We start from the raw sequence: 15,196 nt of genomic DNA, 5'->3' as shown, positions 1-15,196 counted from the left end.
TGCGGGATTATGTAGCCGACAACTTCGGCGCTGGCCGTTGGAGCGATGACCTTGACGACAGGGGGGCGGATGGAACTCGATCAAGTTATTTATTGGGCCAATATCTTTGGAGATGCCCTTGAATTTCTTGATAGAGGTTCTTCAACGCGGAACGCTTTGTCATCACGTCCCCTGAAACGCTCCACGAGGTTCTTGTCACCAAGACTTTCTCTTTTCCCGAGCCAGCGAGTCATTGAGTGACAGCAGGGCGCTTCCTTGGCTTAGCTCTCATCCTGGCTCAAGGCGATGTGCATAACATGCAGAGGCGAAGCATGAATCCGGCATTTGCGCCACGACACATCAAAGTGCTTTACCCGCTCTTCTGGAATAAGACGCGGGAGATAGTTGAGACGAGAGCAGCGGATGAAGCTGAAAGGGGCAACAGTACGATAGAAGTAGAGGAGTGGGCTTCAAGAATCACTATCAACCTCATTAGGATAGCAGGTCTGGGGAGGGACTCTGGCGCGATGAGCAATCAGAACAACGATCTGGTGCGGATATAAAATGTCATTCCCAACCGTCGCATCAAGCTCGTATAGTACATCTTATCGAGAGTTTTGGTGCCTGCGAGGATGCTCACAGCCCTGCCTATTAAGCTCAACTGGGGCATTGGCCAGGCGACTCGATCGATACGCGAGGCGTGCAGGGAGACAATTGAGTCAAAACAGAGAAGGCTCGCTGAGAAGAAACTTGTTGACTTGGATATTATGTCTTTGGTCATCCGGACGGGTATGTTCACCGATGATGGGCTCATTGACCAAACTATGACATTGCTTGCGGCTGGTCAGTTGTCATTACCTTGTTTTCACAATGTATGTTGCTACAGAATGGTAAGAGTTGATCAGGACTAAGTCATGAGTCATGACACTACTGGATCAGCATTCACATGGGGCGTCCATCTGCTTGCCCAGCATGGCGACATACAGGAACAGCCGAGACAAGAGATTCGACAACGATTGTCACCATGAGGAGCGGCAAACGAGTCACATATCTCCAATGTTGACATAGACTTGATGCCATATCTACAGGCTATCTGCAGTGAGGTTCTTCAATTTTACGTTCCAGTTCTGCAGACCCTCCAAGAAGCAGCCCACGATACCACAACAATCGGACAATTCATCCCCAAAGGCACGCACATTGTCATCGCGCCGTGGGCTATAGACCGCGATTCTCACTTCTGTGGGACAGATGCGCATACATTCAATCCAGATCGGTGACTGTGTGAACCGAAAGGCAATGAGGAGAACAGTGCCAACAGGCCCAAGGGCACTGATGCGTGCGGCGGTGCGTTGAGCAAATACGGTTTCTTGTGCATGGGCCAGGGCTTTTCCAGAGCTGAACTAGCATGTTTGCCGGCTGGGTGAGTTGGAAGCTTCGAGTTTGAGCTGCAAGATAAAGCATTTATGGACGAGGCTCGTTTGGCTGTCAAAGGCGGATTAAACGGCTCGACCTGCGGGCGGGCTGTATGTCAAGGTTGCGAGAGTGCCAGGATAGTAATTAGGTTGGCGAGCGTCACTCCTGCATGCTTGGAATAGATCCAGTTGATAGGGTACCTGGGAACTGATATGGATACATCTTGACATGCGGTGGCTCACTAATGGAGTATCATTCAAGGTACATCATGCCTTCAACCAAGACTCTCAAGTTCACGCAGCTTATAGCAGCACTCACAGTCGTGCCCTTTTCTCGCCAGCCACATTGGTAAGCCAATCTGCCACAAAAGCCGTACATGCGCCCATGTTCTCATACACAATTTGATGCGTCGTCCCCTCCACCCACCTAATCTCGGTCTCCTGCTTCATCTTTCGTACATCCGCCTCAAACATCTTGGGCGGCACGGCGAAAGGTCTGGCCAGCATAATCGCTTGCAAGGGAACTTTGATGTCTGTCAATCGATCGTAGCATTCCGCAGGTGTCTGTTTGGCGTAGTACAGAGCCCAATCAAGACGTGGATGAGCTGCCAGCCGGAATCCTTTGCCACTCTCGTCCGGCACGACGCCGTGTTGCGCAAACATTTGTACTGCCCGCTAGTCCCAATTCCTGGTCCGCTTGTTTTTGCGGAGCTCCTTTATCACGGAGGCGCGGTCGGCAAACCGCTCGGGCAGGCCGCAGCAGAGAGCTTCTTTGGGAAGTTTGGCCATGGTGTCGTTGGTCTTGCCAGCAGGAATCATAGCAGGGTCAATTACTGTGAGGCTTCCGAACACGGTCGGGGCATGGACACATGCAAGCATGGCAGCTTGAGCACCGAGGCTGTGTGCGACAACGTGGAGATTCGGCCGCGTGGGTTGACGGGGTTGGGATGTCGGTCTGCGAGGTCGTAGATGAGTTGGCAGGTCCCCGCCGGGGCATATTGGGAGGTAGGCCGTGATGAAAAGGAGAAGGTCTCGAGTAATATCTTTCTCGTTGGCCGTGCAGCATTTAGCTTCAATGTTGAAAGCGGATGTTAGACAAAGACGGACGCACCGTAGAAGTAGCCGATCAGGTTGGCTTTGGCTGTCTCGCCACTTAGAGGCATATCCGCGGCCCAGATCTCTTCTACCTTGACACCGGAGCTTCGTAGTTGAGGAAGTAGGTCTTCGAGTATGGGTTCAAACATCTGCTTGACGGTCAGTTACTTGCCGCTGGAGCGACATTGAGAACCGTGCGACTTGCCTCCTTGGGTACTCCCATGCCTGTTAAAGTGAGCAGTGTTACACCCTGTCCACAACTGTTTGCTTTCTCGGTCGGAACGTAGCGCTTCGCAACCAGTCTAGGAGGCGGCACCTTTGAGGTCTTCAGATCCTTTATCTGGTCGGCATACAGCTTAAAAGCTTCTGCACTTCCTGGTTGGCAGTTCACCACATCGTATGGGATATTGTATGCTTCATCGCTGGGAATGCTTGCGGGATCGTCTCTAAACTTACTTGGCGGCCACGCAGTAGACTCGTCGCGGCCATCGGTTCCATTGAAAATGCGTGTCGAGGATCGCCATGGCTGCGACTGTGTGCCTTTGTGCAAAGTTGTCGACACTTGTTCGGGATAAGTAGGAGGTACAATGGGCGGGCGGAGCAACGGCCGCGTAAAGGATATCACGAGTTCAAAACTCATATTGCCTTGTTTCTCCCGTCTCGCTTGTCAGCTATTACGTTCGGCGATTGTGTGATGATTGGAAAAAAAGAAGGAGAAAGAAAGCAGCGTAGCTTGACAACACTACTGAGCGTCCAGCCCAGAGCGATCATCATATTGAAGTCTGGGTTTTACCAACCTGGAAAATGACGTCCCTTGCAGACGTGCCGGGTGGCCGGTCACCCACCAAGAGGCCACGGAACTAGCACAGGGCAAGGCTCAGTCGAGTTATCCAACTAGAATTCTGACATCATATGCTTGCCCCTTTTGGGGCTGTGGCACTTTATTAGCGCCAGGGCACCTACGCTTTGAAAATTGCCACATGGTTCGTCACGGAAGACGTATCAGAAGATGCGGGACCTGTGCTGAGCGCAAAGTCAAGTGCGGTTAGTTCGGTAACTCGGTAGTTGAGCAGACATGACGCTGATACGAGACATTAGATGAACAGCAGCCTCATTGCCAGCGCTGTAAGAATGCGGGACTTCCTTGTTCTGGGTACCATGGCCGGCTGAAATTTGTTGATGAGAACGATCGCTTCTCTCAGAGCAGCGGCTCAGGGCCTGCATTAAATCTGACATCTGATACGCGACCGGTTTCCATCGGAACTACTGCCAACTACGATGCTACTCCCAGATCACAGATTCTAACTCTTTCACCCCAAAGAAGCACTTTCTTCCTTCCCTACACCTTATCTAAGCTCTCACCAGTGGTTCCTCGCTACAATGCACTGGTGCCAGTAGGAGCACTTCCAAGATTGCTAGCATGCCATGACTCCGAACTACATCGGCTATGCGTGCAAGCCGTAGTATCGACGTATTTTGGCAAGGCGAATCGAGATAGTCAAGCTTGCACTCAAGGATTCCACCTATACGCGCAAGCCTTGAAACGGCTTCGAAATGATATCAGTACAACTGGCAACTCGGGGGCTGGGCTGGGAACCATCATGAGTGTTCTATGTCTTTGTGTATTTGAGAATATGGTCTTCTCACAGCCAAGTGTATGGCTCATGCATTATGAAGGAGCTGGCAAGCTGGTAAGTCCTCTCTCGTATTATCTTGCAATGCTCTTTTTGACACCTCCAGCTGCAATTCCGAGGACCCAAAGCTTGGCGAAACCCTGACGAGAGACAAGTATTGTGTTTCGCACGGTACTTTGCAGTAAGAGCCCCGTTCTATGAAAGTACCAGTCCAAAGAAAGGTATTGACCTGACAAAGATTCTCTCTGCCGGACATCGACGCCGCCATTGCTTCCTCGACCAGCCACAATGGGAGAGCACCCAATGTGTCACAGAGGGCGAGGCACCCGAGAGGATAGACCTACTTTGCGATATCTTTGCCCAAACCCTGGAATCGTTTACGATTACGACCAGCTTCGCCAGCGTCCGTGCCGAAACTCTTTCGCGACTGGATTCTTACGCCAGCACGTACAGTCTGTCATAAACCGATTCCACGCTTGGCTCCAGACAGTGCCATGGAAATGTATGCCTTGTGCTGATCACGATAAAGGCGGCCAATCCCCGCCAGACGATCCTATGGATTGTGTGGCCCTCGCTCTGGCCTATGCTATGCTGTTGTGCCTTGCCCAGCCTTGCGAATTCCTGGGCGTCACTCTCATTGAAAACGAAAACACTGGCCCAGAACTCAACTCAGTCGACCCTTTTGCCAACAAGTTCTTGGCTGTGGATATATGCAGATTCGCAGAGAGGGTACTCCAAGGTCAAGAGTCTGCTAACCTTGCCCTATTCTCGATATACCCCCTTCAAATAGCCTGGTTCTATTTACAAATCAACAAAGCTGATCTTACTCGCATTCGTGGAATAATGAACTCGGTTGTCGCGGATGGCCATGGGTTTGAAATAGGAAGAATGCGGCACAAACACGAATTTGGTCTAGACCAAGGTAGACACGGCTTTCTATTTTAATATTTAGAAGACGGACCTTCGTTATGGCTTCCATCGCCAAAGCCTGGTTCGAACGTGATTCCCTGCTTCAATCTGCCTGTGTTCTAACTTCTAAGGGCTGGTAGAATCACCAAGTCAAGACCAATCCTATGAGTGTCCAAGAATTTCGAAGCCGTACTTCACGCTTGTGCTACTTGTTTGACAGTCAGTGGATGAAGTCGGGCTGGTTGCTGGGACCCTATGATGTCAATCCTTGCCCCGAAGGAACGCGGGAGTGAGGTGAGGGTCATGTACTGCATCTCTTGACGGCTTTAATTGGTCTATAGCCCCCTGGTTACTACCTTGAAGGTCTTTGGGCACTCATGGGATCGGGGGTCTTGCGGCAAAGAAACTTGCTGATCGTGTCCATCAAAAATGGAGTCTCAAGCACCGAGCCCAACCACTTGCTTCTGCCGTGGATGTCTTTCTCCGCTTTCGGCAATTCAAAACTGTACCCAGTGAGCCGGATGATCGACACCATCTCATCAAATTCATACTCTGATTGGATGACTCTTCGGAATCTGGTGAGCCAGGAGCATCCAACCTACTGCTACTAGGCTGACACTTAGCCAAAAATGGCTATTCAAAACGTATCCTAGTACTGTTGAACCCTACTAAGGAGCTTGAGAGTGAGACAGTAATTGCGTATTGTCAAGGAAGGTCAATTGCATAGTCGCTTATATAGTCTTGCCTCTGGGCCTTGTGAATCGTAACAGTCATCGAATTATCAACAAGACAGGCACCAACATCCTTCATTTACCATGGCATCCCAACGAGGCGATATGCCATCCGAGCAGCAACCTGAGAAAGGCAGAGGAATCTTTCGTTATTGGAACCTCACCGCTTCAAGCCAGCCACCTTCAGATGGCGGACTTGTCGCTTGGCTCCAGGTCCTGGGCTCCTTTCTCATCAATTTCAACAACTTTGGCCTTGCAAACAGCTTTGGCGTATTCCAGACATACTACGAGACCACTCTTCTTCGACAGCATTCCTCTTCCTCGATATCCTGGATTGGAACACTTCAACTGTCCTTGATTCTCATCATCGGCGTCGTTTCGGGCCCCTTGTTTGATCAAGGACATTTCTACCCCATCCTAATCGCTTCGTCTCTGATGCTTGTTTTTGCTCTCATGATGTTGAGTCTGGCGACACAATACTACCAAGTCATGTTGACATGGGGAGTGCTCGGGGGCATATGTATGGGACTCTTGTACATCCCCAGCGTTGCCATGATTCCTCTGTACTTCACCTCTCACCGTGGTCTCGCCCTTGGCTGTGCGACTGCTGGTGGGTCTTTTGGTGGTGTCATCTATCCTGTCGTTGTCCGTGGCTTGCTCAATACTGGTGGTTTTGCCTGGGCTTGCCGAACAATGGGATTCATCGCTCTCTTCACCCTCAGCGTCGCCGTCGTTATCATCAAACCGAGCGTTCAGGCTGTCAAAAAGCCAACAAGGCAGCTGTTCGACAAATCTATCATCAAGGACCGGGCTTTCACTGTCTTTGTCTTGGCCTCTTTCTTTATGTGGCTAGGCTTCCTCGTACCTTATATCCTTACGCCTACATTCGGCCTGGTGGGACTCGATCATCCCGTACCTGAGGACCTTGCGTATTATATGCTGGTTGTCCCGAATGCCACCCAAGCCCTTGAAAGGATTATACCTGCAACGATGGTGGATCAGAAGCTCCTTTCCGCCGAAACTATTCTGTTGTTCAACTCAGTGGTGGCTGGAACCCTGCCACTCTGCTGGATCGCTGTCCATAACCTCGGCGGATTTGCTGCTTTTCTCGTTCTCTACGGATTCTTTTCTGGCGCTGTGACTACATTGCCAGCGTTCATCATTCCATATCTCAGCCCGTCTTTAGCCGTCATTGGTACTCAAATGGGAATAGTGTACGGCGCAGCAGGCTTCGGTGCTCTGATCGGGACTCCCATTGCTTTGGCGATAGATACTCATAGCCGTCCCTTTTTGGGTGCGCAGTTGTGGAATGGGCTTACAATTCTTTTCGCTTCATGCCTTTGTGTGTACCCTCTACATGAAGCAAGGAAGCGACGATTTGCAATTGAGAGAAAGGCTGAAGCAAAGTCTGAAGCCCAGTCTGAAGCTATAAACAAGTAATTGTTGGCCAAGGGCAAGGAGACATAGTATAGATAGCAATGTACACTATCATCTATGAAAAACATCGGCTGAGCTATAAATGTTTGTTGTATATAATAAAACGAATTTGGCACTGTAGAACATTGTATTCTGCCTAATCACATATTAAAAACAAGTATAGGATGTTGTATCAGCGATAATCATTCTCGCAACTTATCAAAGATCCGACTCAGACCAGCTAAGAGATAGTCCGTGTCTGCCTCCAGAACCGCGAGTAGTACCGAACACCGGCTCAGCGAAGATGTTCTCTCCGCTTCGTCCCCATAACTTAAACCACCAGAAATAGCGGAGAGCCCCAGTCCGAGAACAGCATGACCCATTGTCCAGCTCAGGGGGAACACCAAGGGTGGCAGCCTCCCATTCCGCCCTCCGGAGTACAACCGTGCGAAGAGCCGCTGATGTCGGAAGAGTTCAAGGCCTGTGTCGGCCACGGCGCGGCACAGCATCATCGTTCTGCCCTCTGACGTCGGCCAGAGGAGAGAGGCGCGAAAGATAGCAATGTGGTAATGGAACTGGCCCCAGGCGGAGAGTTCGGACCTAGATACGCCGTCGTCGTCGTTGTCCGGAACGGTCTCGACAAATTCCTTCCAGCGGACGAGCCACTCGTCGAGAGCTCGGCAGTACTCGCGTGCCTCCTCTGCGGTGCTTCGACATATGGAAGTGGCCTCCTTTACTGATTGTGAGTCGTGCTGGAGGAGAGCGCTGTGTATTTGTAACATATGCAGAGATATCAGATACGAAAATATGGAAATCTGTTCCTCTAGATTATCCGTTGCCCTGTTGGCCAATTCCTGCGATGAGACTGTCAGACAAAAGCCATGTCCCCGGGCACTGTCCACTACTCACCTGTCGAAGAGCATCGCCAATGTTTAGCAAACTTGGCCGCCCAAATGCGATGGATAGCTGACTACGCCGGAAATATTAACCCTGCTGGCTCTATTCGAAACCGGAGTGATAGGCGTCCTTACCTCTCTAGGCAGTATAGTGTCCTCGTTAGGGTGCATAGAATATCGTGGAACTCATCCTCTTCCATGGACGGCCGGTGCGCCAGGTCGAAGAAGTGACGAATAGCAAATCCGAGGTGCCGCCACACATCGCCTGACCCTGGACTGAGAAGTAGATACAGGCAGATCAAAAGAGTCCTCTGCAGGAGAGCAATATTCTCGGCCCGTGATGCGTGATTGCATGTTGTGCTCATTTCGGAGATGGCACTGCGGAAGTAGCCCTCCGCTTGCGTGGACGGGTTTGCTTGGCCGACTTGGCCAATACGCGAGGACACGGCGAGAACGAGAAAGAAGAATTCTCGGGTATGAGGCTTAACATAGCGGTCATTATTAGCGTAACACTGTGCCAATATTTCGTCCAGCTTGGCTGGTTGCAGGATCGGGTAGAATACGTTTGCAGACCGGGCAAAGAGCTGGAACAGGCTGATTGCCGTGGACATGGGTGGAGGCGCGACGGGGAGAGAGCCTGACCCTTCAAGAAGGTACGTAGAGAAGTAGTTGGCTCGATGAATATCTTTCGGCAGTACATATGCTTCCTTTTGACGCAGGAAGCTTCGAAGACAGCCCGGGGAGGTCCAGCGGCCAAAGAAAAGGGTGGAGGTATGCTTGGAGAGAACTGCCGATGTTGTTTCCAGTTTCCCTTTATTCAAAGGAACGAGAACCGTTGGATCCAGAAGTGCTTGTTTGGGGTTTTCTGGGTGACTCTCTGAAAGCGCCTCCTTAGAGAGCTGCTTGATCTTGTCGACGAGGAACCCAATGCGCCTATATCATTACCTCAATATCTTTTCAGCAATGACTCGGCAATCTGGGGCACACACCTCATAGATACATTCCTCCCCTGGACTGGGTCAAAAATCATGCATTCTCGCGATACACGAAGGCATTCCCTACATGCAGGCAGCTGCTGGTGGCATTTTATGCGGCGGTCGCGGCAGAAGCTGCAGGATGGCAACGCGCCCAAAATTTTATCAAGCTCTGCAACCGGAGTTGAAGCTGACATGTTAGGACTTTGGGGTTCGGGAGGGGTCACTCGGGCTTCAGGTAAGGCGAAATCAACCAGAGCTTCGGGGCGCGTGGGAGGACTCCCGTCCATCTCCACGTCGTCATTGATAAATGCATGCCACCAGTCATCGTCATCCAGAAACCCACAGCTTGTCTGACTCGCCGTGTCTGACTGGGGACCAGGCTTGGCATGCGGGGGGAACGGAATATTCCTATGGCGTATGGTGTGCACGCGGCGCTGGGTCACCAAGCAGTCAAGCTCTTCAAGGACGCTCATATCATAGTCGCTGCCATCTTGGCCCACTTGGTTCCGTCGGCATGTATCGACCAATTCTCGGATATAATGTGCCGTGTCTGTCACGGCAGGCCACCGAATCGATAGCGCGTCCTGCTATCGGCGTTAGCAAACAGACTCGGCCTGCAACGAAGCCAGATACATAAGGATTACCAGAAGCTGTATGAGAGCATCCAACGCTTCGTGGCCGGACACGAGAATCGGCGTGCCCTCGAGTTCTGCTGCGTGGTTGCGAACAGCGTAGAGTAGTACCATGCCAGCCTGGAAAGCACTATTGGCCACCTCAAATGCCATGATGAAACCGCCTGATCGAACAGCTTCAATGTGTGACGTGATGAGCTGGATCGATGCGGTTGCGGCGGCTATCAAAGAGGATGCAGAGACGGCCATGTTCCTTGAGCAGGGTCTATGAAGCAGTACCTCGCACTGGTAGGCTGCGGACTCCAGACGCGAGCGTGCTAGCCCATCAGTTGCTCCTTGGTTCACAAGACTCTTGATGAGATCCATCATTGACTGAACCCAGCCGTCATAGTCCTCGAAGTGGTTGGGAAAAGGTTGATCGAAAAACTGGACACCGTGGATTTGGGACTGGATGATGCGAATGCGGGTATGAATTAGAAACTGTGCCTCGCGGAAGTCATGCGACCTCTGAAGACCGAACCATTCTGGTGTAGTATGAGGGTCACCACCGTTGTATGGGAGGTGAACACTGATGTGTGCATCACTCAGAGCTACGGGACATCCGGCAGCAATGCCGACGATTCGGTCGAGTTGGTAGATCTGCACATGGTCAACTTAGGAGGGCATGAGTTGGGTATGAGGTCGAACCGTCCAAAAGATCCTCCTTCGTAATTCGGCATGGGCTGGATCAGGGATAATGGCCGGGTCCGGTTCCTGGTGCAGCCCTAGACCAACTGCCATGCGCATCGCTTCGCCTGTGATGAACCAGCAGTTGGCGGTGTGAGGGAGGAGAAGCCCCAGTTGGATGAGGAGAACGAGACACTGAAGGCTTGCAACTGAGGAGTTCTTAAGAAGCTGGGCGTTCTCCAGAGCATCGGCGTGTAGCGACTCACTCAACGCTGCGACTTTTGGGAAATCGTGACTGTTTGAGGTGAGCGAGCTGATGGCCAGGATCATTGGGACTATGAAACTGGGCGTGGTAGTTTGTTGCTGACCGAGAGTACCATGACCATAGAAGGATTCGAAACAGTGATCGAGATCTTCCTCCATGAAGCAGGGGAATCTGGGGAGGATCTCATCCTTGTAGTTCTTGAATAGGCGCCGAGCCACGTGGATAGGGATCTTGGTCGCCTTGAAATGAGAGAACTGGGAGGCATATGCCCTGCCGGCGCTTCTTGTTTGATCATGGAAATAAAGGCCGCGGACCGGAATCTTCAGAGGCGGCCGCTCTGAGGGATAGAAGAGTTTGGCGCGATGTTGAATCTTGGCGTCCGAGTCAAACAGGTCCGGCGTCATGTTGGCTGTAATGGACAGGGTAACCATTTCCAGAGCCCTGGCATGACTCTGGTCAAGATCCGCACGTAAGCAGTTACCATCAGCGCCAACACTAGCCACGGCGGGGAGGCTTTTGGTCCGCTGGAGCTCTTCCAGCTGCTGTTCCAGATGTTGGAGCAGACTGGTCAAGGTTAACGTAGGACTTGGTTTAACACGGGCCTAGAGATGCAACCCACCTGCGTGGTACTTCAGCTGCAGTCTGTCTGTTGACCGCCATGCATTCCGCCCCAGCCGCTATGCATCGGCGACATCTGGGAGTACCCCTATCGCACTACGGGGGTATGTATGAATAAGATTTCAGGGGGTGTCAAGGGTAGGACGTGGCTACCTACCTTCTGCTTGAGTCGGTAACATCTTGAGCAAGCGGGGACGGACTGATGCCTTTTTGATCTTGCATTAGAGATCATTGTGTGCCATGATACCGCTATCAGGTTACCGTGCCGGTTGAACCATCGCAAGGTATTCAGTGTACCTGGATTCCAGCAAGGTTGGTAGGTGACGGTGGAAAGATTGGAATCACAGAATGTCGGATACGCTACTGGACTATCAGGAGATGTGGGCCCCACGTGACAGGGGCCTGGAGCCTGTAAGATTGACTGGATGTGTGCTAACTACATGGGATCTCTCTAGACAAGCCTCAGAAACCCAGATGGCCTGCCACCAACGGCGGCTCTGGCCAGAACAACCACCATGGTCTTATCCCTCGCCACCGGCTCCATTGTCTGTTCTCGCGCCTCTCTTGCCGTCGGTCGAGATATGGAAGCCGTCACCTCAAAACTGGCCATATTAGAGTGGCTGGCGATGTGGATCTGTTCTGATGGGATATCTTCGCCATTGACCGTTACTTCTACGACGGGACTGACTGCGCCCAGAACATCTTCAACAACCTCCAGCGTTCCCTAGATCATAACCAAGAGGTTATCCGCTCCGTTAGGAGAAGCCTCACACGTTTCTACATTGAGACGCGGTCTCGCTTGTCTGCTCAGAGCTGCAGGTGCGCCCTTCAGCTGGATCACATCCGAGTCCAGAGCTGTTGTGTGAGGAGGCTCAATGCGCAGCCTAGTACGCTTCTCGAAGGCATTGGCCCATCTGAGGAGATCCGCGTCGTCGTATGCCCGGCCTGCAAAAGTCAGACCGACAGGCATCTGTTTATTGATCATGATGCCCATCGGCACCGTCACTGACGGGATCCCCAGGTGACGAAAGGCTCTGTTTCCATGGCTGTACCAAATCCCATTCTTCCATACATGAGCGGCCGCGTCTGGGTCGATGTCCGAGTCTGTGGCCGCCACATCGCCCTGACATGGGAAGACGAAGAAGTCGCACTTGTACTTATCAAGATGATCATCCACAAGTTGTTTGCGCATGGCCTTGAGTGCATTGACAGCGGTCTCTAGATTTAGTCTCAAACATGGCCGTCTCACAGGTATAGCTGAAAGCTTGCCCCAATGAATCGAATTTGACGCTAGAACATGCTTCAGCTCGACTGGCGTTTGCATGGAATGCGGGAAGATGTTGAATTCGTCGACACAAGACAGGCTGGTAAGTTTGGGGTCTGCATTATCGCGCAGGAAGCTCTCCCATCCATGAGCGACCATGGGACCCCTCTCATACCAGTTCCAGTCATCTGGCAGGCGTGCGGACCCCTCTGGAAGCGAAGACGGGTTCTCATATCCCGTGACAGCGGGGAAGTCGGGAACAACGACAATCTTGGCGCCTAAGGCCTCCAACTCCCTTTGTGCATGTTGCCATAATTGTATGACGTCGTCACTCGTGAAGACTGGCATAGCGCCATGCGGCGCAGGCCCGCCGATGTACATACTAGGGACCGCGATGCGTCGGTCTTTCGGTGGGACGTCCTCTGAAATGCTTTGGAACAGTTCTGCAGTTGGACCTAGCGGGGCCCATGGTTCAGCCAGTTTGATGAATGGCTGATGTCTCCAGAAATCGCCTCCAGTTAAGGGCTCTAATAGTGGAGACAGAAAAGGCATCTTCGTTGGCGATGAGGTCCTTGAATGCCGGGGATCCGCTGGCGACCGTCATGCCTTTGACCTTGTAGCTGTCCTTGACGGTATATGGGATACCTTCAAGGCGACCAACGGGCTGTTCATTCGTTCAACGGTCGTCGGATGCTGCGGCTTCCTCAAAAACATGTTGGCTGAGAATAGCAATTGAGTTGAGAGCCAGTCCGTGGCAGTCGTAGCGAGCCACGCGGCGGAGGTACAGCGCAACCAGCTCGACGCTCGTTAAGCTACCTGATGAAAGGGCGGCCTGGAGATCGTCAATCGACGCGCCAACCAGGTTCAGTGTCTTCATGGTTGTGCTACAGAGATCTGTCGGTATAGGGGAGAGACTGAGAAGTGGCTGGGCTGGGGCCGGTGTCTGACGGTGAGCACGGGTGTAGGGAGGGTCTTTTGAGCACATGGGACTATCACCGGCCCGACCGTCGTCGCTTATTTGTATGGCCATCTTCCCCCTGAGCAAGCTCAAGAATGTTCCGGGCCGGACAGCATGCTCGCGTGATACCGAGCTGGCGAAGCACGCTGTAGCGATAGCGACATTCCGATCCTCGGACGCCAGTCCCCGGCACTAATGATGCAACTAGGCAAGCCAGCTGTGTTTCCTGGTTTTGGGGTTTGGGCCGCGTGTGGGGAACGTGTGGAGGGGGTTCATGACAACGGAGTTCTACTTTTCATGTCCTTTCTTCTTCCCGTACCCCATCTGGAACGTATCCTCTGAAAATTTATCGCCAGCTATCTTGTTCATTGTGCACTTATACGTCTCAAACCTCGGACGATTACTACCACCCATGACATCTCAAGCCGTCCAACGCATCAGCATTCGCTGGCTCCCGAATGCCGCCTACGAAGATACAGATACCGTGGCACTCAATGTTGGAGGATACTTCATTGACCTACGCGTGGCCAAAGAATCCGCCGTGATCCAATGGAGCCGAGCTGGTGAGAGGATCGTCCTCAAAGAAGACCCCCGTACGTCTCGCTGCCTGCCATCCCACTGAAACCGTTGGTTGACACAGCTGAGCAGCTACCTTTCGATGGACTCACATTATTGACTCGCTCGACCTGACCATTCCAGACGACGCTCACTTCGAGAAGCTGCCGAATGGAGATGATCTTGAGATTGGCACCTATCCTCTGGGAGGCGTCCCCACTGATTACGAAGAGGTCTGGAGAGACATCACGCAGAAGAAGTCTCCTGAAGAACTTTCGTGGATTCTTCAAAGCGGTGATGGCTCTGCTTTCATTGGTAAGGTCGGAGCCATATTTCTGGCCATCCAGAAGACCCAGGGGGGTTTTGCTGCCCGGAGAGAAGATCGGGACGTGATTGGAAGCACTTGGAAGCTCACGTTTGAAGATGGGGCCACGGCTAGTCTCCCTACCATGACACAAGCCTCTGAGGCCATCGAGACTCAGGATAGTAGGTGGACCGAGGGTCAGACGGTTGAGATAGGAGGTGTTGAGTACGTGTTTAGGGGGGTTAGCAAGGCCTGATGCAGTCAGAGTGTCAACGGTAAAGCTTAGCAGACAAATCAAGTTTACTCCAGAAAACTTCTCTACAAAAAATTCTGTGTGATCAAATCAATAAGGCCCGTGTCTTGGATCATAAGCCATCTATCAGCTCGACCGCCAGCGGCTTGCCGGAGGCCCTTGGTGTCCAGAGAGAGTCGGTCAGTCCCCCGCACCATCATTTGGGGAACCCCTACACGGAAATTCGCTAGCGTCGGACATTGGCTAGCTCGCGCCGGCCAGAGGGAACTCTACCAGGCGCTAACTAATGCCCTATACTGTATCGGGTGGGCTGACAGGGACCGGCTTTGTTCTGGGATTATCAGCGAACGTTATCTCGTCTCCACCTTGACAACAACCCAGCGTGATTGGGACTTGGGGTGGCACGGAAATCAGCTCGCGTCGGATTTTGGCGGTGGCTAGGTCCACCAAACCCCAGCTTTGAGTCATGTACGTGCCCCAAACGCACCCCAGAATCTCCTGCCAGGCCCAGACCAAGACCCTGCCAGGTTTGACAATGGGGATCTCCATTTGCGTATCAGTTCAGCAGTCCGTCCCTCCGATATACCACAGGTTGGAAGCCCCCCTCCCGAGAAGGCTATAAAGCTTCATCC

At 52.3% G+C, this 15,196-nt stretch overlaps 7 protein-coding genes across 7 annotated transcripts; 3 read left to right on the top strand and 4 right to left on the bottom strand.

Annotated features, from left to right (window-relative positions):
- Positions 1-2,066: 2,066 nt before the first annotated feature.
- Positions 2,067-3,010, bottom strand: NCS54_01509800 (Hypothetical protein; the record flags this gene model as incomplete). The annotated part of the gene is made up of 4 exons (XM_053160208.1): positions 2,067-2,461; positions 2,503-2,635; positions 2,692-2,917; positions 2,943-3,010. 4 exons carry the CDS (start codon positions 3,008-3,010, stop codon positions 2,067-2,069), a joined length of 822 nt encoding a protein of 273 aa, XP_053016183.1.
- Positions 3,011-4,087: 1,077 nt separating this feature from the next.
- NCS54_01509700 (Hypothetical protein) lies at positions 4,088-4,583 on the top strand (the record flags this gene model as incomplete). Its single annotated transcript, XM_053160207.1, has 3 exons — positions 4,088-4,177; positions 4,227-4,301; positions 4,359-4,583. The coding sequence occupies 3 exons, from the start codon at positions 4,088-4,090 to the stop codon at positions 4,581-4,583; spliced, it is 390 nt and encodes a 129-aa protein (XP_053016182.1).
- A 1,261-nt stretch (positions 4,584-5,844) lies between these two features.
- Positions 5,845-7,200, top strand: NCS54_01509600 (Hypothetical protein; the record flags this gene model as incomplete). Its single annotated transcript, XM_053160206.1, has 1 exon — positions 5,845-7,200. The coding sequence occupies one exon, from the start codon at positions 5,845-5,847 to the stop codon at positions 7,198-7,200; it is 1,356 nt and encodes a 451-aa protein (XP_053016181.1).
- Positions 7,201-7,379: 179 nt separating this feature from the next.
- On the bottom strand, positions 7,380-9,108 carry NCS54_01509500 (Zn(2)-C6 fungal-type domain-containing protein; the record flags this gene model as incomplete). The annotated part of the gene is made up of 4 exons (XM_053160205.1): positions 9,062-9,108; positions 8,208-9,005; positions 8,086-8,146; positions 7,380-8,030 (listed from the first exon to the last, which is right to left on the bottom strand). The coding sequence occupies exons 1-4, from the start codon at positions 9,100-9,102 to the stop codon at positions 7,380-7,382; spliced, it is 1,551 nt and encodes a 516-aa protein (XP_053016180.1). The 5' UTR covers positions 9,103-9,108.
- Positions 9,109-11,681: 2,573 nt separating this feature from the next.
- NCS54_01509400 (Hypothetical protein) lies at positions 11,682-12,875 on the bottom strand (the record flags this gene model as incomplete). Its single annotated transcript, XM_053160204.1, has 2 exons — positions 11,682-11,954; positions 12,012-12,875. 2 exons carry the CDS (start codon positions 12,873-12,875, stop codon positions 11,682-11,684), a joined length of 1,137 nt encoding a protein of 378 aa, XP_053016179.1.
- A 91-nt stretch (positions 12,876-12,966) lies between these two features.
- NCS54_01509300 (Hypothetical protein) lies at positions 12,967-13,371 on the bottom strand (the record flags this gene model as incomplete). The annotated part of the gene is made up of 2 exons (XM_053160203.1): positions 12,967-13,158; positions 13,207-13,371. The coding sequence occupies 2 exons, from the start codon at positions 13,369-13,371 to the stop codon at positions 12,967-12,969; spliced, it is 357 nt and encodes a 118-aa protein (XP_053016178.1).
- Positions 13,372-13,864: 493 nt separating this feature from the next.
- On the top strand, positions 13,865-14,567 carry NCS54_01509200 (Hypothetical protein; the record flags this gene model as incomplete). The annotated part of the gene is made up of 2 exons (XM_053160202.1): positions 13,865-14,045; positions 14,101-14,567. The coding sequence occupies 2 exons, from the start codon at positions 13,865-13,867 to the stop codon at positions 14,565-14,567; spliced, it is 648 nt and encodes a 215-aa protein (XP_053016177.1).
- Positions 14,568-15,196: the final 629 nt, after the last annotated feature.

This window comes from Fusarium falciforme, chromosome 14 (genome assembly GCF_026873545.1).
Source record: "Fusarium falciforme chromosome 14, complete sequence".
NCBI classification, from domain to species: domain Eukaryota; kingdom Fungi; phylum Ascomycota; class Sordariomycetes; order Hypocreales; family Nectriaceae; genus Fusarium; species Fusarium falciforme.
Note: the sequence above shows the minus strand (reverse complement) of the source record. Positions and strands in the feature narration are given on the sequence as shown.